Genomic DNA, 24951 nt, shown 5'->3' with positions numbered 1-24951 from the left:
TTTCTGTTGGTGAGAAACCCGCTGATGTCAGACAGATTTCAGGTTTCAAAATACCCGTCATTTCTGAAATGCAATAAATGTAAAACGTGATGTTCCATTAATTTCACACAACTGTCAGAAGTGAAACTGAGAAAGTACAAAAACAGAAAACGGTTTCTCAATGATCGAATGATTCTGGAAATTATTAAATAATCAGGCCGTGTGTTGACAGGTGCGGATCTGCTGAGTCCCTGGGTTTAGGGGCAGTGTCTGGGGTTTCGGGGCAGTGTCTGGGGTTTCGGGGCTGTGTCTGGGGTTTCGGGGCTGTGTCTGGGGTTCAGGGGTTGTGCCTGGGGTTCAGGGGCTGTGCCTGGGGTTTAGAACACAAGAACTAGGAGCAGGAGCAGGAGTAGGCAATTCAGCCCCTCGAGCCTGCTCCGCCATTCAATACGATCATGGCCTCAAATCCACTTTCCTGCCCGTTCTCCATAACCCTTCAACACATTTCTAATTAAAAATCTGTCTATCTCCTCCTTAAATTTACTCAATATCCCGGCATCCACCGCACTCTGGGGTAGTGAATTCCACAGACTCACGACCCTTTGAGAGAAATAATTTCTCCTCATCTCTGTTTTAAATCTGCTACCCCTTATCCTAAAACTATGACCTCTCGTTCTAGATTGCCCCACCAGAGGAAACATCCTCTCGATGTCTACTTTGTCAATACCCTTAATCATCTTATATACCTCAATTAAATCTCCTCTCTCATTCTTCTAAAACTATAGAGAATAAAGGCCTAAACAGCTCAATCTCTCTTCATAAGACAAACCCCCCATCTCTGGAATCAATCTAGTGAACCTCCTCTGAACTGTCTCCAATGCAACTACATCCTTTCTCAAGTAAGGGGACCAAAACTGTACGTAATACTCCAAGTGCGGTCTCACTAATGCCTTGTACAGTTGCAGCAACATTTCCCTACTTTTATACTCTATTCCTTTAGCAATAAATGCCAAAATTCCATTTGCCTTCCTTATTACCTGCTGTACCTGCATACTAGTTTTCAGCGAATCATGCACGAGGACACCCAGATCCCTCTGCACCGAAGCACTCTGAAGTTTAGGGGCTGAGCCTGGGGTTTCAGGGCTGTGCCTGGGGTTTCGGGGCTGTGCCTGGGGTTTCGGGGCTGTGTCTGGGGTTTCGGGGCTGTGCCTGGGATTTCGGGATTGTGATGATGAATAGCTAATGTGTCACTGGGGGAGGAGGGCTTGTGGTGTGTGAGCAGGGGCAGGGGAGAGCAGTGAGGTTTGGGGGAATGGGTGACAGACTCACCATTGTGGACAGCTGGATCCAGGACTGTTGTTTCTTCTTTTGTTTTGTTATCTGATAGTTGAGGGAGAGCTGCTCACCCAACTACAGAAAAAAAAGAGATAATGTTACCAGCAGAGAATTCCAGCAGAGCACCTTAGAATGGTTACAGCACAGAAGGGGGCCTTTTGGCCATCATATCTGTGCCAGTTCTCCCAAAGAGCAAGTCACCTGGCCCCACTCCCTGCCTTTTCCATGTGGCTTTGCAAATGTTTTCTCGTCACATAATTATCCAGTTCTCTTTTGAAAGCCTCGATTGAACCTGCCTCCAACAGACTCTCAGACCGTGCATTCCAGATCCTAAACACTCACTGAACCTGCCTCCACCACACTCTCAGACAGTGCATTCCAGATCCTAAACACTCACTGAACCTGCCTCCACCACACTCTCAGACAGTGCATTCCAGATCCTAAACACTCACTGAACCTGCCTCCACCACACTGTCAAACAGTGTATTCCAGATCCTAAACATTCACTGAACCTGCCTCCACCACAGTCTCAGGCCATGCATTCCAGATCCTAAACACTCACTGAACCTGCCTCCACCACACTGTCAAACAGTGTATTCCAGATCCTAAACACTCACTGAACCTGCCTCCACCACACTCTCAGACAGTGCATTCCAGATCCTCAACACTCACTGTGTAAAAGTTTTTCCTCTTGTCACTGTTAATTCTTTTGCCGATCACCTTAAATCAGTGCCCACTGGTTCTGGAGACTTTGGCCAATGGGAACAGTTTCTTCCTATTTATTCTGTCCAGACCCCTCATGATTTTGAACATCCCCATCAAATCTGCTCCTAATCTTCCCTTCTCCAAGGAGTACAATGCCAGCTTCTCAAATCTATCCACGTAACTGAAGTTTCTCATCCTTGGAACCATTCTTATGAATCTTTTCTGCACTCTCTCCAATGCCTTAACATATTTTCTGAAGTGTGGCACCCAGAATTGGACACAATATTCCAGGTGAGGCTGACCTGGTGTTTTATAAAGCTTCACCATAACTTCCTTGTTTTTCGACTCTGCCCCTATTTATAAAGCCCAGGATCCCATCTGCTTTATTAACTGCTTTCTCAACCTGCCCTGCCACCTTCAGTGTTTGTACACATATCGCCCCAGATCTCTCTGCTCCTGAAATAAAAACAGAAAGTGCTGGAAATACTCAGCAGATCTGGCAGCATCTGTGGAGAGAGAAACAGAGTTAACGTTTCAGGTCAGTGACCCTTCATGAGAACTGGATTCTGAAGAAGGGTCACTGACTTGAAATGTTAACTCTGCTTCTCTTTCCACAGATGCTGCCGGACCTGCTGAGTGGTTCCAGCACTTTCTGTTTTTATTTCAGATTTCCAACATCTGCAGTATTTTGCTTTCATCTCTCTTCTCCTGCACCCACTTTAGAATTGTACCCTTTATTTAATATTGCCTCTCCTCATTCTTCCTACCAAAATTCTCTGCATTAAATTTCATCTGCCACTTGTCTGCCCAGTCCACTAGCCTGTCTATGTCCCCTTGAAGTTTAACATTATCCTACTCGCAGTTCACAATACTTTCAAAGAACAAAGAACAGTACAGCACAGGAACAGGCCATTCGGCCCTCCAAGCCTGCGCCGATCTTGTTGCCTGACGAAACTAACACCTTCTGCACTTCCGGGGCCCATATCCCTCTATTCCCTTCCTATTCATATATTTGTCAAGATGTCTCTTAAATGTCGCTATCATATCTGCTTCCACCACCTCCCCTGGCAGCAGGTTCCAGGCACTCACCACCCTCTGTGTAAAAACCTTGCCTCACACATCCCCTCTAAACTTTGCCCCTCTCACCTTAAACCTATGTCCCCTAGTAACTGACTCTTCTACCCTGGGAAAAAGCTTCTGACTATCCACTCTGTCCATGCCGCTCATAACTTTGTAAACCTCTATCGTGTCGCCTCTCCACTCCGTCGTTCCAGTGAAAACAATCCGAGTTTTTCCAACCTCTCCTCATAGCTAATGCCCTCCAGACCAGGCAACATCCTGGTAAACCTCTTCTGTACCCTCTCCAAAGCCTCCACGTCCTTCTGGTAGTGTGGCGACCAGAATTGCACGCAATATTCTAAGTGTGGCCTAACTAAGGTTCTGCACAGCTGCAACATGACTTGCCAATTTTTATACTCTATGCCCCAACCGATGAAGGCAAGCATGCCGTATGCCTTCTTGACTACCTTATCCACCTGCGTTGCCACTTTCAGTGACCTGTGGACCTGTACGCCCAGATCTCTCTGTCTGTCAATACTCCTAAGGGTTCTGCCATTTACTGTATACCTCCCACCTGCATTAGACCTTCCAAAATGCATTACCTCACATTTGTCCGGATTAAACTCTATCTGCCATTTCTCCGCCCAAGTCTCCAACTGATCTATATCCTGCTGTATCCTCTGACAATCCTCATCATTATCCGCAACTCCACCAACCTTTGTGTCATCCGCAAACTTACTAATCAGACCAGCTACATTTTCCTCCAAATCATTTATATATACTACAAACAGCAAAGGTCCCAGCACTGATCCCTGCGGAACACCACTAGTCACATCCCTCCATTCAGAAAAACACCCATCCACTGTTACCCTCTGTCTTCTGTGACTGAGCCAGTTCTGTATCCATCTTGCCAGCTCACCTCTGATCCCATGTGACTTCACCTTTTGCACCAGTCTGCCATGCGGGACCTTGTCAAAGGCTTTACTAAAGTCCATATAGACAACATCCACCGCCCTTCCCTCATCAATCATCTTCGTCACTTCCTCAAAAAACTCAATCAAATTAGTAAGACACGGCCTCCTCTTCACAAAACCATGCTGTCTCTCGCTAATAAGTTCGTTTGTTTCCAAATGGGAGTAAATCCTGTCCCGAATAATCCTCTCTAATAGTTTCCCTGCCACTGACGTAAGGCTCACCGGCCTATAATTTCCTGGATTATCCTTGCCACCCTTCTTAAACAAAGGAACAACATTGGCTATTCTCCAGTCCTCTGGGACCTCACCTGTAGCCAATGAGGATGCAAAGATTTCTGTCAAGGCCCCAGAAATTTCTTCCCTTGCCTCCCTCAGTATTCTGGGGTAAATCCCATCAGGCCCTGGGGACTTATCTACCTTAATGCTTTGCAAGACACGCAACACCTCCTCCTTTTTGATAATGAGATGACTGAGACTATCTGCACTCCCTTCCCTCGGCTCATCATCCACCAAGTCCTTCTCCTTGGTGAATACTGATGCAAAGTATTCATTCAAGTTTTATGTCATTTGCAAATTTTGAAATTGTGTCCTGTACACCAAGTCTAGGTCATTAACATAGATCAAGGAAAGCAGTGGTTCTAATAACAACCCCCTGGGGAACCTAATATATACCTTTCTCCAGTCCAGCAGGGGATTCCAGCAGATAGTACCAGTAAGTAGAGGTACATGTCTGATTGGGGTGGTCACAGAATCATACAGCACAGAAGGAGGCTATTCAGCCCATTCCAGCTGTGTTGGCTCTTTGAAAGAGCAATCTGATTAATCCCACTCTTCTATTATTTCCCTATAGAACAGCAAATTTTTCCCTTTAAGTACTATTTCCAATTCTAGATCTGAGCCCCAAAGTTCTTGGAGCCCTGGGGTTATCCTGATTTCTGCTGTGGTAGGATAAACACCCTTGAAACGTGAGACCTGTTGAGACCAATCCCTCCACCCTCACAGAGAACAGACATCCCACCCTCCAAGCAACACACTCCTGCCAAGAATCACCCCAAAGACCATCAATGTCTCTTGCACACTGACACCTCCCTTGTCCCATGTCCCACCCTCACACACTCCCAGTCTTCACTACCAACTTGTTAATATATTGTCATTAGTCAGACTAACCTTGAAGAGACGGAACGCAGTCATCCAACACGTGCGACTCTGCTCATCATCGGAGCAAAGCAGTCGCAGATCATTCTGGCCATTGCTCATCCTGTGAAGCTGTGGACATGGAAAAACATTGTCAAAAGCAGATATAGAATGAGGGCTGGGCTTACTGAGTGACAGTGTGAGGGAGATGGATAAACATCAATAGAGATACAGTCAGTAACACAGGGCACTGGGGGGAGAGGGGTTACTGAGTGACAGTGTGAGGGAGATGGATTAACATCAATAGAGATACAGTCAGTAACACAGGGCGCTGGGGGGAGAGGGGTTACTGAGTGACAGTGTGAGGGAGATGGATAAACATCAATAGAGATACAGTCAGTAACACAGGGTGCTGGGGAGAGGGGTTACTGAGTGACAGTGTGAGGGAGATGGATAAACATCAATAGAGATACAGTCAGTAACACAGGGCACTGGGGGGAGAGGGCTTACTGAGTGACAGTGTGAGGGAGCTGGATTAACATCAATAGAGATACAGTCAGTAACACAGGGCACTGGGGGGAGAGGGGTTACTGAGTGACAGTGTGAGGGAGCTGGATTAACATCAATAGAGATACAGTCAGTAACACAGGGTGCTGGGGGGAGAGGGGTTACTGAGTGACAGTGTGAGGGAGCTGGATTAACATCAATAGAGATACAGTCAGTAACACAGGGCGCTGGGGGGAGAGGGGTTACTGAGTGACAGTGTGAAGAAGCTAGATTAACATTAATAGAGATACAGTCAGTAACACAGGGCGCTGGGGGGAGAGGGGTTACTGAGTGACAGTGTGAGGGAGCTGGATTAACATCAATAGAGATACAGTCAGTAACACAGGGTGCTGGGGGGGGAGGGCTTACTGAGTGACAGTGTGAGGGAGATGGATAAACATCAATAGAGATACAGTCAGTAACACAGGGCACTGGGGGGAGAGGGGTTACTGAGTGACAGTGTGAGGGAGATGGATAAACATCAATAGAGATACAGTCAGTAACACAGGGCACTGGGGGGAGAGGGGTTACTGAGTGACAGTGTGAGGGAGCTGGATTAACATCAATAGAGATACAGTCAGTAACACAGGGTGCTGGGGGGAGAGGGGTTACTGAGTGACAGTGTGAAGAAGCTAGATTAACATTAATAGAGATACAGTCAGTAACACAGGGCGCTGGGGGAGAGGGGTTACTGAGTGACAGTGTGAGGGAGATGGATTAACATCAATAGAGATACAGTCAGTAACACAGGGTGCTGGGGGGAGAGGGGTTACTGAGTGACAGTGTGAGGGAGCTGGATTAACATCGGTAGAGATACAGTCAGTAACACAGGGCGCTGGGGGAGAGGGGTTACTGAGTGACAGTGTGAGGGAGATGGATTAACATCAATAGAGATACAGTCAGTAACACAGGGTGCTGGGGGAGAGGGGTTCCTGAGTGACAGTGTGAGGGAGATGGATTAACATCAATAGAGATACAGTCAGTAACACAGGGCGCTGGGGGAGAGGGGTTACTGAGTGACAGTGTGAGGGAGCTGGATTAACACCAATGGAGCTACAGTGAGTAACACAGGGTGCTGGGGGAGAGGGGTTACTGAGTGACAGTGTGAGGGAGTGGGTTAACGTCAGTCAGAGAGACAGTCAGTAACACAGGGTGCTGAGGGGAGAGGGGTTACTGAGTGACAGTGTCAGGGAGCAGAATTAACATTAGTAGAAATACAGTCAGTCACACAGACCACTGGGGCTGGGGGTAGAGGGGTTACTGAGTGACAGTATGAGGGAGCTGGATTAACCGTTGGAGATACAGTCAGTAACACTGTGTGCTGGGGGAGAGGAGTTACTGAATGACAGTGTGAGGGAGCTGGATTAACATCAGGAGAGATACAGTCAGTAACACAGGGTGCTGGGGGGAGAGGGGTTACTACTGAGTGACAGTGTGAGGGTGCTGGACTAACATCAGTAGAGATACAGTCAGTAACACAGGGTGCTGGGGGAGAGGGGTTACTGAGTGACAGTGTGAGGGAGCTGGATTAACATCAGTAGAGATACAGTCAGTAACACAGGGTGCTGGGGGAGAGGGGTTACTACTGAGTGACAGTGTGAGGGAGCTGGACTAACATCGGTAGAGATACAGTCAGTAACACAGGGCACTGGGGGGAGAGGGGTTACTGAGTGACAGTGTGAGGGAGATGGATTAACATCAGTAGAGATACAGTCAGTAACACAGGGTGCTGGGGGGAGAGGGGTTACTGAGTGACAGTGTGAGGGAGATGGATTAACATCAATAGAGATACAGTCAGTAACACAGGGCACTGGGGGGAGAGGGGTTACTGAGTGACAGTGTGAGGGAGCTGGATTAACATCAGTAGAGATACAGTCAGTAACACAGGGTGCTGGGGGAGAGGGGTTACTGAGTGACAGTGTGAGGGAGCTGGATTAACATCAGTAGAGATACAGTCAGTAACACAGGGTGCTGGGGGTGAGGGGTTACTGAGTGACAGTGTCAGGGAGCAGAATTAACATTAGTAGAAATACAGTCAGTCACACAGACCACTGGGGCTGAGGGTAGAGTGGTTACTGAGTGACAGTATGAGGGAGCTGGATTAACCGGTGGAGATACAGTCAGTAACACTGTGTGCTGGGGGAGAGGAGTTACTGAATGACAGTGTGAGGGAGCTGGATTAACATCAGGAGAGATACAGTCAGTAACACAGGGTGCTGGGGGGAGAGGGGTTACTGAGTGACAGTGTGAGGGAGCTGGATTAACATCAGGAGAGATACAGTCAGTAACACAGGGTGCTGGGGGAGAGGGGTTACTGAGTGACAGTGTGAGGGAGCTGGATTAACATCAGTAGAGATACAGTCAGTAACACAGGGTGCTGGGGGAGAGGGGTTACTGAGTGACAGTGTGAGGGAGATGGATTAACATCGGTAGAGATACAGTCAGTAACACAGGGCACTGGGGGGAGAGGGGTTACTGAGTGACAGTGTGAGGGCGATGGATTAACATCAGTAGAGATACAGTCAGTAACACAGGGTGCTGGGGGGAGAGGGGTTACTGAGTGACAGTGTGAGGGAGATAGATTAACATTGGTAGAGATACAGTCAGTAACACAGGGTGTTGGGGGGAGAGGGGTTACTGAGTGACAGTGTGAGGGAGATGGATTAACATTGGTAGAGATACAGTCAGTAACACAGGGTGTTGGGGGGAGAGGGGTTACTGAGTGACAGTTTGAGGGAGATGGATTAACATCAGTAGAGATACAGTCAGTAACACAGGGCGCTGGGGGGAGAGGGGTTACTGAGTGACAGTGTGAGGGAGATGGATTAACATCGGTAGAGATACAGTCAGTAACACAGGGTGCTGGGGGGTGAGGGGTTACTGAGTGACAGTTTGAGGGAGATGGATTAACATTAGTAGAGATACAGTCGGTAACACAGGGTGCTGGCGGAGAGGGGTTACTGAGTGACAGTGTGAGGGAGATGGATTAACATCGGTAGAGATACAGTCAGTAACACAGGGCGCTGGGGGAGAGGGGTTACTGAGTGACAGTGTGAGGGAGATGGATTAACATCAGTAGAGATACAGTCAGTAACACAGGGCGCTGGGGGAGAGGGGTTACTGAGTGACAGTGTGAGGGAGATGGATTAACATCGGTAGAGATACAGTCAGTAACACAGGGTGCTGGCGGAGAGGGGTTACTGAGTGACAGTTTGAGGGAGATGGATTAACATTAGTAGAGATACAGTCAGTAACACAGGGTGCTGGCGGAGAGGGGTTACTGAGTGACAGTGTGAGGGAGATGGATTAACATCGGTAGAGATACAGTCAGTAACACAGGGCGCGGAGGGAGAGGGGTTACTGAGTGACAGTGTGAGGGAGCTGGAACACAGAGTATTTGAGCATTCTGAGGAGTTGGGTGGGACTAAAGTGCAAAGTGGCAAAGTGCAGGGAGAGATTGGAGATTTGAATGTGATGATGAGCTTAATTTAAGGGGACACAGAGTTGATGCATTTGGGAAGGACAGGCTTGGGGGTGACAGCAGTTTGGAGTGATCTGGGGGCAAGGCAGCAGTGAGTAAGTTAAGAGTTCGCGGTGGGTTGAGGTGAGGATTTGACGAGGGAAGCACTGGCAGAATTTGAGCCTCGAGTTGATGTCGTATAAATGGAAGGGTGATTTCTGGAGCAGCAGCCAAGGTGGAGGCTGCAGTGTGTTCTGCTCTCCGGGCTGACCTGACGTCTAAGAGTTCAGCTCAGGATAATGATTCTTCAACAGTAGAGGGTGTTGATGTTGAGGACTGAGACACAGACTGAAACACAGACTGAGACACAGACTGGGCCACACAGACTGAGACACACAGACTGAGACACACAGACTGAGACACACAGACTGAGACACAGTGGTTAGCACCGCAGCCTCACAGCTCCAGCGACCCGGGTTCAATTCTGGGTACTGCCTGTGTGGAGTTTGCAAGTTCTCCTTGTGTCTGCGTGGGTTTCTGTCGGGTGCTCCGGTTTCCTCCCACAGCCAAAGACTTGCAGGTTGATAGGTAAATTGGCCATTATAAATTGTCCCTAGTATAGGTAGGTGGTAGGGGAATTGAGGGAACTGTGGGGATGTGGTAGGAATATGGGATTAATGTAGGATTAGTATAAATGGGTGGTTGATGGTCTGCACAGACTCGGTGGGCTGAAGGGCCTGTTTCAGTGCTGTATCTCTAAATAAATAGATACAGACTGAGATGCTTACTGTGGCACAGACTGAGACATAAAGCAGGGAGACTGGGACACACACTGGTGCATTCTGGGGAACACACTGGACTTGGGAAAACACTGGTGCTCACCAGGATGGTTCATTTCACCAAGGCTGCACTAAAGGAAGTTTTGATTTATGTGGGATGTGCTGGGACTGGATGGGATGACAGGGATTATTACAGGCACTTTTCAGACACAGAATAGCACAGAGTCACAATTTACAGATTCCCCAAAACTCAGACAAACACCACAAAATAAAAGCAAAATACTGCGGATGCTGGAAATCTGAAACAAAAACAAGAAATGCTGGAACCACTCAGCAGGTCTGGCAGCATCTGTGGAAAGAGAAGCAGAGTTAACGTTTCGGGTCAGCGACCCTTCTTCGTCACTGACCCGAAACGTTAACTCTGCTTCTCTTTCCACAGTTGCTGCCAGACCTGCTGAGTGGTTCCAGCATTTCTTGTTTTTGTTACCACAAAATAAAACATGTTTACAGCAAATGCTACCACCTAGTGGTTGCAGTCTGTAACAAACACAAACACACACACTTCTACCTTGATACAGAAACCAAACTCTGTTGGTGAGTTGTACATCTTTTTGTTTGTTACTGTGTAAATGTTACTCTCATTCACATCAGCGAAATACTGAAGGTGCCTCGGTTCCTGTTGAGAATAAAAGAAGAAATATAAACATGAATAAGGAGGTGAGCAATCAGCGGAGCTGGGAATTCAAATAAATAAAAAACTTACATTTATTTAGTGCCTTTCACAACTACTGGATGTCCAATAGCCAATGAATTAACGAAGTACTTTTTGAAGTGTGATCACTGTTGTAATGTAGGAAACATGGCAGCCAATTTGTGCACAGCAAGATCCCACAAACAGCAATGTGATATTGACCAGATAATCTATTTTTGTAATGTTGGTTGAGGGATAAATATTGGTCAACACCGGGGAGAACTCCCCTGCTCTTCTTCGAATTAGTTGCCATGGGATCTTTTACACCCACCTGAGAGGGCAGACTGAGCCTCAGTTTAACGTCTCATCCAAAGCAGGAACTCAGTTCACAGCAATTCCAGGTGCACTGGGAGACACAGATGCTGCTCTAGCAGATGCAGAATTAACTGCAGGAGGTAGCAGAGATGAATGAATCACTGGAGCAATGGGTAGCAGTGAGAGTTGGCAGAGTGAGTTAGTTCTGTCTCACCTGGGCACTGAAGCATGTCTTGCACTTTGCGATTCGATTTCTGCCTCTGAGTCTGAAGGTGCAGGATTCAAACCCCACCCAGACACTCTCAGCAAAGGGAGACTGAATTCTGTGCTGTCCTCATCCAATTCCCTTTTGAAAGTTAATTCTGCATCTGCTTTCATCACCCAGTGTATTCCAGATCACAACAATTCACTAAGTAAAGACATTCTCATCTCTCCAGTGGTACTTTTGCCAAATATCTTAAACGTATCTCCTGTGGTGACCAATGCTATTAAACAGAATTGGAAGGGAAGGCTGAGCCCTGAATAATGCAACCTGCCTCTTCCTCCTTTAAAGGGAGCTGCCTTTACATTGTGATTGCAGTGTTTTCTATTTTTATTTTAGACATAATAGCCTTATGAGCAAAATTAAACTCCACGGAATTATGAGGACAGTGGCAGCATGGATACAAACCTGACTAAGGAGCAGGAAGCAGAGATTAGTGGTGAATGGTTGTTTTTCAGACTGGAGGGGGGTTTACAGTTGGGTTTCCCAGGGGTCACTATTAGGCCTACTGCTGTTTTGATATATATTAATAACCTCGACTTGGATATACAGGGCACAATTTCAAAGTTTTCAGATAACACAAAGCTCGCAAATGTAGTGAACCGTGAGGAGGATAGCAACAGACTGCAGGGGACATAGACAGACTGGTGAAATGGACTGACACAGGCAGATGAAATTTAACACAGAGAAGTGTGAAGTGATACACATAATTGGGAAGGATAAGGAAAGGCAATATAAACTAAATAGTACAATTTTAAAGGGGTGCAGGAACAGATAGACCTGGGGGTTTATATACACAAATCTTTGAAGGAGATAGAAGTTGAGAAAGCTGTTAAAAAAGCAAATAGGATCTTTGGTTTTATAAACAGAGGTATAGAGTACAAAAGCCAGGGAGTTATGCTGAACCTTTATAAATCATTGGTTAGGCCTCAGCTGGAATATTGTCCAACTCTGGGCTCCACACTTTAGGAAGGATGTCAATACCGTGGAGAGGGTGCAGAGGAGATTTACTAGAATGGTATCAGGAATGAGGCATTTCAGTTCTGTGGAGAGACTGGAAAAGCTGGGATTGTTCTCCTTAGAGCAAAGAAGGTTAAGGGGAAATTTGATAGAAGTGTTCAAAATCAGGAAGGTTTTTAATAGAGTAAATAAGGAGAAACTGTTTCCAGTGTCAGGAGGGTCGGAAACCAGAGGGACACAGACTTGAGGTAATTTGGAAAAGAACCAGAGACAAGGAGAATTTTTTTTATGCAGTGTGTTGTTGTGATCTGGAACGCGCTGCCTGAAAGGGCAGTGGAAGCAGATTCAATAATATAGTTCAAAAGGGAATTGGATAAATATTCGAAGTAAAAAAGAATTAAATTACAGGGCTATGGAGAAAGTGCAAAGGGTGTGGGACTGATTGGATAGCTTTACCAAAGAGCTAGCACAGGCATGTAGGGGTGAATGGCCTCTTTGTGTACTGTAAAATTCTATGATCTCTGTGATATGCTGGAGGAAGATTATACAAACATAAATAGAAGCTGGAGGAGGCCATTCAGCCCTTCAAGCCTGCTCTACCATTCAACTAGATCATCTCTTATAACCCAAAAATCTATCGATATCCATCCTGAATATCCTCAATGATGGAGCATCCACAGCTCTCTGGGATCGAGAACTCCAACGATTTACAGCCCTTCGAGTGAAGAAATTTCTCCTCATCTCAGTCCTAAATGGCGGACCCCTTATCCTGAGACTGTGACCCCGTGTTCTAGACCCCCCAGCCAGGGGGAAACATTCTCCCAGCATCCACCCTGTCAAACCCTCTAAGAATTTTATAGGTTCAATGAGATCTTGGGCAGGATTTTCAAATTGGGTCAGGAACTCAACCCAGTGACACGAAGCGATTTTCAAATGTAAAGTGGTTAATTGACCCAGAGACAAGTTTGGCGCCCAATCAGCAGTGCCATGAGCAGCCTGGAGACGGTACACAGATCTGGAGGGCCTTTTGAAATGGTGAGCAGCAGCCATGACTGGGCATGCTATTTGCTGACAACATGTGACAGGAAGGTCCTGATCGGGCCGACACTGGCACCGGCCAGCGTACATGGCTGGCACCAAGGTTTTCTGATGCCTCTCTTGAGGTGTTAGTGGAGGCAGTCGTCGTGAGGCAAGAAATTTTCTTACCAGCGTCTAGTAGAAGAAGGATATGTCAGGAGACCAAAAGGACCTGTATGGAGGTCGCCACAGAGGTCAGCAGGAGAGGCGTGACATGGAGGACATGGGTCCAAAGTCGCAAGAGGTTCAATGACCTGTTAAAATCTGAGAAGTTGAGTGGCAAGCGGCATGCAGGTGATAGACCTCTAACTCTTTATGCAGCAGTATGCACACCAGCTGAGCACACTGAGTGCCCATAGTTCTCCCTAACACTATCAGAGCAAGTGCCCAGTTGCATCACTGAGACGTCAGTCACCCTCTCATATGGGGTGCAGTTGAGAAGCGGGTATCACTGAGGAGCACAACAGCTCATGTCATTGTCATGAGGGAGGGCAGCTGAATCACACATATTTGTGTTCTCAACCTGCAGGAAAAGCAAGGTCACTACTGGTGTGAGATTGTTCAAATGGGTGGTGGTTTTGCTGACCTTCACGATCTGACACCGATGGAGGAGGCCGCGCTTGATATTGTGTGGGTGCCATCGTGTCAGGCCATCGGCGATGGCGAGACTGAAAGCCGTGAAGAGCAGGGTCATTTGAGTTCTCTATCTTCAGGTGAAGGGTATGGAGAAAACTGCTGCCCAATCACTGCTGTGGCTCTTCAACTGCTGTCATCTATGGGCTTGGCTGTGTTGATGCACCTGCTGAGTAGCCCGAGTTCTCATCACCACCGTTTTGTGTTTCCTGCAGGGCCTGCAGCAGAGGCGGAGCAGAGTTGTCCTGCACCGACGTCACCAGGCTTCTCCTTGGGGGTGGGAGGGAGCCCATGGGCATCTCCACAATGAGGACGGATGCCATCGGCATCTCAGATGGCTGCTGATACAATGGAGCAGGCTGCCTCCACCTCATTGTCAGCCACAGGGGCAGCACCTCGCAGACCAAGGCACCATGCCAGCCATTAGTTACACTTGATGGATCACCTGGGTGAAGTTCTCTCTGTTTTATCATTGATTCATTTTGTTATTGATAACGTTTGATGATCTAGATCAAACTTGTGTGTTTTGTAAGCTTGTTGACAAAAGTGAAATGAAGGTTTTGGTGGGGTGGGTGGCATCTGGGCTGGTGCGGTTGCATGGTCTCTGATGTACGGCAATGATGGTGGTGGAGACCCCATTCTCAATGTCTTTGGGTGGCAATGGGATTCTTTAGATGTGTGTGCAGCGGCTTCTGTCATAGGGCTCAGAGGCGCTCATGTGAAAAGTTGCTGAATTAGCGTGGTCTTTGCGGCCAGGCCAGCCTGCCAATCACCGTACAGCCTGGGACGGCCTCAGTGGTCTTTCTCCAATGCCTGGGCACCAGATTCCTCTGCAGCGCCACCTTCCTCCTCCTCGTCCTCCTCTGAGGAAGAGTAGTATACCAGGTCCTCCTCGTCATCCAGCTCCAGTCCTCTTTGTATAGTCATGTTGTGCAGTGTGCAGCAGACAACTACAATATGAGGCACCCTGGCTGGCTCGGACTGGAGGGCACCATCTGACTGGTCAAGACAACGGAAGCGCATCGTTAAGATGCCAATGGTCTGTTCAGTGCAGGTCTGTATTAGGAGATGGCTCTGGTTGTAGCACCTCTCTCCATCCGTGTCTGGTTAGGGGACGAGTGACAGGAGCCACATTCTCAGAGGATAACCCTTATCCCCCAGCAGCCATCCATGGAGTCTGGATGTGGGCCTGAAGAGGTGCAGCACCTGGGACTCTCGAGGATGAAGGACAGCTGCTTGGGAACCAGGTGCATACCTGCAAGATGCGCTCCCTGATGTCACAGGCCAGCTGGACGTTCATTGAGTGAAGCATTTTCTGTTTAGGAATCTGGCTGGCTGGTCTGTTGGTACCTTGATGGCTACATGGCTGCAATCAATGACCATCTGAACCTGTGGGAATCCATCTGTAGATGCAAAGCCCAGTGCCCTCTGTGCCTGCGCTGGCCCATCTGTTTCAAAATGGATGTATAGGGGATCTGTGACCTGCCTAATGAGCTGCTGACTGCAAGATACCACCCATGTCCGCAGCTGATCCCTGGAATGAACCAGAAGCATAAAAATTCAAGGAGACACTGACCTTGAAGGCTAAAAGTACAGGACTGCCATGGGGTCGAGAAGGCCTCAGGTCACTGTGGACAGAGTACAAATGTCCGAGGCCAATGTCCTGGATAGACACAGTCTCCTTTGGCACTGGCGTGCTGTCATTCAGTAGCTGACTCGTGGCCAGTACACCCGATTTCTTGGGTAGCTTCTTCTTCCTTTGCAGCACCTGGCAGTACTCCTCTGAGTTCCTCCAGACCTAAGAGGAGGCCTTTGCTGAAGCTCCTCCTCACTACTCTGTCCAATGTCAGTGTAACCTATTCCCATTTTCACTCCCTCAGTCGGCGCTCGTTTTTTTAAAATTCATTCATGGGATGTGGGTGTCGCTGGCCAGGCCAGCATTTATTGCCCATCCCTAATTGCTCTTGAGAAGATGCTGGTGAGCTGCCTTCTTGAACCGCTGCAGACCATTTGGGGTAGGTACACCCACAGTGCTGTTAGGAAGGGAGTTCCAGGATTTTTACCCAGCGACAGTTAAGGAATGGCGATATAGTTCCAAGTCAGGATGGTGTGTGACTTGGAGGGGAACTTGCAGGTGGTGATGTTCCCATGTATTTGCTGCCCTTGTCCTTCTAGTTGGCAGAGGTTGCGGGTTTGGAAGGTGCTGTCTAAGGAGCCTTGGTGCGTTGCTGCAGTGCATCTTGTAGATGGTACACACTGCTGCCACTGTGCGTCGGTGGTGGAGGGAGTGATTGTTTGTAGATGGGGTGCCAATCAAGCGAGCTTCCTCTGCCAACCTCTGCTGCCCAAGTGATGCCAGCAGCCTGATGCCCCTCTCAGGATTCCTACCTCTCACTGATGACAAACACAAGCCTCCAGTGAGGGCAGCTCTGCCACCGCTCGTGCAGCTGGGCTTTATTCTCCCTCTTTTAAATGAGTTGACCAGTGTATCCATTAGCCCTCATGGTTCCCTGCAGCGTTCACACCAGCTGAACCCTGAGATGTCCCAGACACTGCGTGTTGCCCGTACCTATCAATTGAAAATGTGAAACTGCTTCTCTGCGGCCTATTAATGAGCTCATCAATGAGCCCAAGGAGCATTTAACTGGAGGCGTGCGGGTTTCAGAATCCTCCGCCCCGCCTTCCCTTTAAAGATTGCATCACATTCCGGAGGCGGTGGGATCCAGTGCTGCCTTCTGGGAACACGAATTTCAAATCGCACCCGCTCCTGCCCCCACTGGCATTTGAAAATCCAGCCCCTCTTCTCATTCTGCTAAACTCTAGGGAATATAAACCTAGTCTACTCAATCTCTCCTCATTGGACAATCCTCTCATCCCAGGTACCAGTCTAGTAAACGTTTGTTGCAGCCCCTGTAGGGCAGGTCTATCCTTCCTTAGGTTGGGAGACCAAAACTGTACACAGTCCTTCAGTTGAGGTCTCACCAAGACCACATGTAATTGCAGTAAGACCTCCTCACTCTTATACTCTAATCTATTTGTAATACCATTTGCTTTCCTAATTGCTTGCTGTACCTGCATGTTAACCTTCTGTGATTCATGTACAAGGACACCCAGGTTCCTCTGAATACCAACATTTCCCAGTCTCTCACCATTTAAAAAATATTCTGCTTTTTTATTTTTCATTATTATTATTCATTATTATTGTCAATTAGTGCAGAATGCACTAATTCAATATTTGAATTGTATGATTGTGTGATTGTGGAATGGGAAACAGGTCACAATTCCTTAGTCACTCTTGCGTGTTGACTGCAATACATCAACAAGCAGAAAACAATGATCAGATAATCCTTTAATCCCTCAACCTAGTTCAGCAAACTTCCAAAACCTGACTTTACACAAAATCTGTCACCTCTTTTCTTGAATGCAGTTTTTGTTCTTTCCACTTGAAAGGTGCAAGTACGTCATTAAATCTTTAAAGATTTTTGCAACAACGCACAAAGGAATCCTCGGCCTTTAGTTCCTGACGCGTGTTTGAAAGCTGCTTTAGTGTCTCAGCCCTGTCATTAACTTTAATTTCAGGATTAAAGTTGGCAGATTCTGGGCTCATGGAACAGCTTGAGTCTCTTCCCTTTCTACATAATTAACTTGTGAGATCAGCCAGTCAGTGAGAATGTGGTAAATGCCCAGATTCAAATCAGGAGACGCATCAGATCCAGGTAACTCATACATTCCACTTCGTTCCATGTAAATTGGTGGAATTAGTTATCACAAGTAACCTCTAGCATTATCTGTACAACTGTAACCTAGTTAATAGCAGCAAGCATGGATTCAAAAAGGGAAAATATCTGAGAGGCAGAACAATGACAGATGAAACTTATTGTAGCCAAATTTGACTTCAACTCGACACCAAACATGTCATAGGAACATAGGAGCAGGAGTAGGCCATTCAGCCTGTTGAACTTGCTCCGCCATTCAATTAGATCATGGCTGATCATTTACCTCAACAGCAATTTCCCATGTTACCCCATATCCCTTGATTTCATTAGTATCTGGATATCCATCGATTTCTGTCTTGAACATGCTCAATGATTGAGCTTCCACAGCTCTCTGGGCTAGAGAATTCCAAAGATTCACCACCCTCTGTGTGAAAAAATTCCTCCTCATCTCAGTCTTAAATTGCCTATCCCTTAGTCTGAGACTGTGTCCCCTGGTTCTAACCAGGACAAACGTCCTATCGTCATTCACTCTGTAACACCCTGTAAGAATTTTGTAAGTTTCAATGAGATCATTTCTCATATTTTGAAACTCTATAGAATAAAAGCCCAGTTTCCTCACTCTCTCCTCATAAATCAATCCCGCCATCCCAGGGATTAGTCTGGTGAACTTCTGTTGCATTTCCTTCTATGGCAAGTATATCCTTCCTTAGATGAGGAGACCAAAACTATACACAATACTCCCGGTGCGGTCTCACCAAGGCGCTATACAATTGCAGAAAGACTTCTTTACTTCTGTACTCAAAACGCTTGCGATGAAGGCCAACATACCATTTGCCTTCCTAATTGCTTGCTGCACCTGCATGCTGGATTTTAGTGTCTCATGAACAAGGACACCCAGGTCCCTTTGGACATCAACACTTCCCAACCTCTCACCATTTAAGAAATACTCTTTCTGTTTTTTCTACCAAAGTGGATCACTTCACACTTATTCACATTATATTCCATCTGCCATGTTCTTGCCCATTCACTTAGCCTGTCCTAGTCCACTCGAAGCTTCTTTGCATCCATCTCACAACTTACATTCCCACCTAGTTTTGTGTCATCAGCACATTTGGAAATATTACATCCAAATCATTTATATAGATTGTGAACAGCTGTGATCCCAGCACTGATCCTTGCAGTACCCCACTAGTAACAGCCGGACATCCTGAGAAAGACCCATTTGTTCCTAACTCTCTGTTTTCTGTCTGTTAACCAGTTCTCAATCCATTGCAGTATATTACCCCCAATCCCATGTGCTCTATTTTTGTTTTGTTACTTCTTGTGTGGAACCTTATCAAAAGCCTTCTGAAAATTCAAATGCACCACATCCACTGGTTCTCCTTCATCTATGGTACAAGTAACATCCTCAAACCAAAGAGCAACACTATCTACCAGGCAGACTAACGGGGTGGACAGAACAGTAGAAAAATAGATCAAGACATTTAAGTTAGAAAGGGGGGAGATAATGAATAAACTAGTCAAACTTAGAGAGGATAAAACCCCTGGTTGAGACAGATTGTATCTGTGGACTTTAAAAGAAGCTCAGGAGGAGATGGCAGAGGCACTATTGCATATATATAAAAATTCATTTACAAAAGGATTTGTGCCACAGAATTGGCAGTCAACTAATTTGATTCCTATACTTAAAAAGAGAGAGAGAACAAGTCCAGGGAACTATAGACCAGTTAGCTTAATGTCAGTGGTGGGAAAGATGATAGAATCCTTACTCAAAGATGTCATAGAAAGCATCTAGAAACCAAAAATATAACAAAGAATAGTCAGCACAGATTTCAAAAGAGAAGACCATTCTTGACCAATTTTAGTGAATTCTTTGAAGAAGTAACAAAAAGAATAGATAAGCATAATGCAGCGGATGTAATAGATATAAATTTTCAACAGGCCTTCAATAAGGTAGACTCATGACTAAGGTCAGAGTATGTGGAGTCAGGGGACAAGTAACAGAATGGATAACAAGCTGGCTAGATAAGCAGATGAGGGAGAAAGCAATATAAGGACATGCTGATAGGGTGAGACAAAGTGAGGTGAGAGGAGGCTCGTGTGAAGCATAAACACCGGTATCGACCTTTTGGGCTGAATGGCCTGTTTCTGTGCCATAACTACTGTGTAATCTATTCTATGTGAGACAGCAGCTGATCAACTTCCACTTGTCTGAGAGTGGTTTACACATTCACCCATTGGCATCATGCTCCAGCAAGAAGAGGGGGCATGTTTGGCTAGGAAAGGGACTGAGAAACAGTGAGGTTTATTATTATATACAGATTTTTATTTTTTAGTCTCTATTTTAGAATCAACAATGTCACATGATGCTACTCCAAATAGACTGCCATCATGTGACACATTCCCATGATATGACACGTGACCTGTTGTTGAATGTAAAATACATAGATATTTACTCACCTTGGATGTCCCTTTCAAGGAGTAATAGAACCCAGACTTGCGCAGGAAGAAATACAAGCGTCTCCATGTTTTCTTTCCTTTATCCTTAATGTGGAGAAATCCCTGTATCTCGGGACAGTTCCGAGCATTCAGGAAATTCTAGAGGGAAGAAAATGTTTTCTTTAAATGACTGATAAATAGAGGAAGCTCCTCAACCCTTTAAATGTGTGAACCAGTCAGGAACAGCCCCCTACAGATCATTCTGGACCTCTCTCCACATACCGAGTTATTTTGTCCTCATTACCGCCATAGCTCTGCCATTCGGCCCATCTTAATTCATCAATCAGAGACATGCACTTCAGCTGCTGCATCCATTGTTTCTGAAATAACTCCAGTGTTTCTGCCTCCCCTCCTCTTTGATATCAATACTGAGATTACCTTTACTGGTTTGAACCTGTGTGTCCATGCCCTACTAGTTTAATTTAAAGTAATATTCTGCATTTGCTTTCTCTATTCCCTTAACAATCTCACATCTCTCAATCAAGCATTGCCAGGCAATGTCTCAAGTCTTTCTCCATAACTCAGGCCCTGACACCAGGATCAGACTCGTGGTTCCTCACTATACTGCCTCCTATGGTTGCATGTCTCCCTTCTGCAGTGAGCAGAATCAGACACTGTGCTCAAGGTGGGTCTGACCTGAACTCTGTACAGTTTAATTGAGGCCTCCTCTGACAAGTATCCTCTGGGTTTGTCCTTTTGGTTAACATCGCATGGGATTTGTTAGTTGCTGCTCTGCATTGATTGACCATGTCGAGTTTACTAAGACTCTTGGATTTCCTTCAGTTTCATCCTTGGTTAGTTCAGCTCCATCTGTGAAGTAAGTGTTTGTTATTCCCTCCTATCCTATATGCAGCATTTTACACTGTCCATTATTCCATCAATTTAAATATTCTGTCTCCTTCGATTTCACTGCCTTTCCTAGTTTGGTTTCATCTGCAGCGTTGATTGCTTCACATCTTTCTGAATTTATTGATGTAAATTAGCAATAGCAGTGAACACACTACCAATCCCTGGGACTGTCACTGAGACCATCTTCACTGCACATCCCACCCCCCCCTTCCTCCCCCACACCACTCCTCTAACACCCTTTCTAGAACAATGCTACTAAACATTCATATTCTTGATTGAAACATATAAGATCCTGAGGGGTCTTGACAGGGTGGATGTGGAAAGGATGTTTCCCCTTGTGGGAGAATCTAGAACTAGGGGTCACTGTTTAAAAATGAGCGGTTGCCCATTTAAGACAGAGATGAGGAGAATTTTTTTCTCTCTGAGGGAATTCTTTGGAAGTCTTTGGAATTCTCTTCCTCAAAAGGCAGTGGAAGCAGAGTCTTTGAATATTTTTAAGGCAGAGGTAGATAGATTCTTGATAAGCAAGGGGGTGAAAGGTTATTGGGGGTAGGTGGAAATGTGGAGTAATCAGTTCAGCCATGAACTTATTGAATGGTGAAGCAGGCTCGAAGGGCCGAGTGGCCTACTCCTGCTCCTAATTTGTATGTTCATATGTTCCTCTGTGGCACACTGGCTGCAGGACACACTCACTGTGTGATAAGCTTACTGTGTGACATACCTGCCCCATTACTTGTTCACTGAATTACTATTAGTGTTTCAGAATCTGTCTCTGTCTCAGCTGTATGATCTGTGAGTGTGAGTGTGTCAGGGCATGTCTCACCTTTATGTGCTGTGAGTGTGAGTGTGTCAGGGCATGTCTCACCCATATGAGCTGTGAGTATAAGTGTTAGTATGAGTGTGAATGTGTCAGGATATGTCTCACCTGTATTAGTTGTGAGTGTGAGTGTGTCATAAGTCATTGAAGGTGGCAAGACAGGTTGAGAGAGCAGTTAATAAAGCATACAGTATCCTGGGCTTTATTAATAGGGGCATAGAGTATAAGAGCAAGGAAGTTATGTTGAACTTGTGTAAGACACTAGTTTGGCCTCAGCTGGAGTATTGCATCCAGTTCTGGGCACTACACTTTAGGAAAGACGTGCGGACATTGGAGAGAGTACATAAAAGATTCACGAGAATGGTTCCAGGGATGAGGAATTTCAGTTATGAAGATAGATTGGAGAAGTTGGGACTGTTTTCCTTGGAGAAGAGAAGGTTGAGAGGTGATTTGATAGAGACATTCAAAATCATGAGGGATCTGGACAGAGTAGATAGAGAGAAACTGGTCGCTTCAACTCCACATTCCTACCCGTTCCCTATATCCCTTGATTCCTGAGAGACCAAAAATCTATCTATTCCAGCCTTAAATGTATTCAATGATGGAGCATCCACAACCCTCTGGGGTAGAGAATTCCAAAGATTCACAAACATTTGAGTGAAGTAATTTCTCCTCATCTCAGTCCTGAATGATTGACCCCTTATCCTGAGACTGTGCCCCCGCGTTCTAGATTCCCTGACCAGTGGGAACAATCTCTCAGCTTCTACCCTATCAAGCCCTTTCAGAATCTTATATGTCTCAATTAGATCGCCTCTCATTCTTCTAAACTCCAGAGAATATCGGCCCAATTTACTCAGCATCTCATCATAGGACAACACCCTCATCCCAGGGACTAATTTAGTAAATCTTCGCTGCACTGCCTCAATATAAGTATATCCTTTCTTAAATGTGGAGACTGAAACAGCACACAGTATTCCATGTGCGGTCTCACCAAAGCCCTGTACAATTTTGGTAAGACTTCTTTATTCCTGTACTCCAATCCCCTTACAATAAAGGTCAACATGTCATTTGCCTTCTTAATAGCCTGTTGCACCTGCATGTTAACTTTGTGCGTTCCTTGTACGAGTACCCCCAAGTCTCTCTGAACATCAACACTTACCAGTTTCACACCTTTTAAAAAATATTCTTCTTTTCTATTTTTATGACCAAAGTGAACAATTTCACACTTCCCTACATTATACTCCATTTGCCATCTTGTTGCCCATTTACTTAACCTGTTGATATTGCTTTGCGGCCAGGATAGTGTGGAACTTCAAAAGGACATAGAAAAGTTGGTGGAATGGGCAGACAGGTGGCAGATGAAGTTCAATGCAGAGAAATGTGAAGTGATTCATTTTGGTAGGAAGACCATGGAGAGACAATATAGAATAAAGGGTATAATTCTAAACGGGGTGCAGGAGCAGAGGGATCTAGGTATTTATGTGCATTGAAGGTGACCGGGCAGGTTGAGAGAGCAGTTAATAAAGCAGACAGTATCCTGGGCTTTATTAATAGGGGCATAGAGTACAAGAGCAAGGAGGTTATGTTGAACTTGTATAAGACACTAGCTCGGCCTCAGCTGGAGTATTGTGTCCAGTTCTGGGCAGCACTTTAGGAAAGATGTGAGGGCATTGGAGAGAGTACAGAAAAGATTCATGAGAATGGTTCCAGGGATGAGGAATTTCAGTTATGAAGATAGATTGGAGAAGTTAGGACTGTTTTCCTTGAAGAGAAGGTTGAGAGGAGATTTGATAGAGGTATTCAAAATCTTGAGGGGTCTGGACAGAGTAGATACAGAGAAACTGTTTGCACTGGTGAAAGGATCAAGAATGTGAGGGCACAGATTTAAAGTATTTGGTACGAGAAGCAAAAGTGACGAGGAAAAACTTTTTCACACAGAGAGTGGTTAAGGTCTGGAATGCGCTGCCTGTGAGTGTGGTGGAGGCAGGTTCAATTGAAGCATTCAAAAGGGAATTAGACAGTTATATGAAAAGGATGGCACAGTGGCGCAGTGGTTAGCACCGCAGCCTCACAGCTCCAGTGACCCGGGTTCAATTCCGGGTACTGCCTGTGTGGAGTTTGCAAGTTCTCCCTGTGTCTGTGTGGGTTTTCTCCGGGTGCTCCGGTTTCCTCCCACAAGCCAAAAGACTTGCAGGTTGGTAGGTAAATTGGCCATTATAAATTGTCACTAGTGTAGGTAGGTGGTAGGGGAATTGAGGGAAGGTGGGGATGTGGTAGGAATATGGGATTAATGTAGGATTAGTATAAATGGGTGGTTGATGGTCAGCACAGACTCGGTGGGCCGAAGGGCCTGTTTCAGTGCTGTATTTCTAAGTAAATAAGAATGTACAGGGAGACTGTGGGGGAATGGAACTGAGGGATCTGCTCTTTCAGAGAGCTGGTGTGGACACAATGGGCCAAATGGCCTCCTTCTGCACTGTAACAATTCTGTGTGTCAGGGTGTGTCTCACCTGGATGAGCTGTGAGTGTGGAATTCCGGCATTGGCATCCAGACTTCCTGCTACCAACTGCATCGGGAAAAATGGCTGTTCAAAAAGAGAACTGTGATCATTAAATCCCGTTTGGAAAGTCTCCCTCTCACCCAAGCCTTTTACCCTTTGATTTTCAAGATTCCTTACCCTACACCAATACATTGATCTTGCAATTGAAGCTGTCTTTGTGTAACTTTACTGGATTGTTTCTTGTGCAAGGTAAAGATCTGTAACAATTGATCATTAATTTTCTTTGTTTTGATGCTTCTCCTGCCCCCACACCCCGATCCTGGAGGAGACAAATTTCCTGACCCTCTTGACCCTATCTCTATTAGAGGCTGCAGACAGCTAGAGTATACAGCACACAGGTGGGATACACCGTACACAGCCTGGGCACACAGTACACAGCCTGGGCACACAGTACACAGCCTGGGCACACAGTACACAGCCGGGATACACCGTACACAGCCGGGGTACACAGTACACAGCCGGGGTACACAGTACACAGCCGGGGTACACCGTACACAGCCGGGGTACACAGTACACAGCTGCGGTACACTGTACACAGCCGGGGCACACAGTACACAGCCGGGGCACACAGTACACAGCCTGGGCACACAGTACACAGCC

At 46.2% G+C, this 24951-nt stretch overlaps 1 protein-coding gene across 7 annotated transcripts in view; it reads right to left on the bottom strand.

Moving 5' to 3' along the window:
• The window catches only part of LOC137348259 (growth factor receptor-bound protein 7-like), a 197306-nt gene that overhangs the window by 27072 nt on the left and 145283 nt on the right, over positions 1-24951 (bottom strand). For 6 of the 7 annotated variants that reach the window (XM_068013687.1, XM_068013681.1, XM_068013685.1 and 3 more), the window contains 5 exons: positions 24301-24375; positions 20086-20223; positions 10540-10647; positions 5220-5318; positions 1309-1389 (listed from right to left, as the gene is read on the bottom strand). In XM_068013687.1, coding sequence (XP_067869788.1) covers positions 1309-1389; positions 5220-5318; positions 10540-10647; positions 20086-20223; positions 24301-24375 — 501 coding nt within the window. The remainder of the gene's footprint in view (positions 1-1308; positions 1390-5219; positions 5319-10539; positions 10648-20085; positions 20224-24300; positions 24376-24951) is intronic. The other variant, XM_068013683.1, reaches the window with a different exon arrangement.

Source organism: Heterodontus francisci, chromosome 33, assembly GCF_036365525.1.
Source record: "Heterodontus francisci isolate sHetFra1 chromosome 33, sHetFra1.hap1, whole genome shotgun sequence".
NCBI classification, from domain to species: Eukaryota; Metazoa; Chordata; class Chondrichthyes; order Heterodontiformes; family Heterodontidae; genus Heterodontus; species Heterodontus francisci.
Note: the sequence above shows the minus strand (reverse complement) of the source record. Positions and strands in the feature narration are given on the sequence as shown.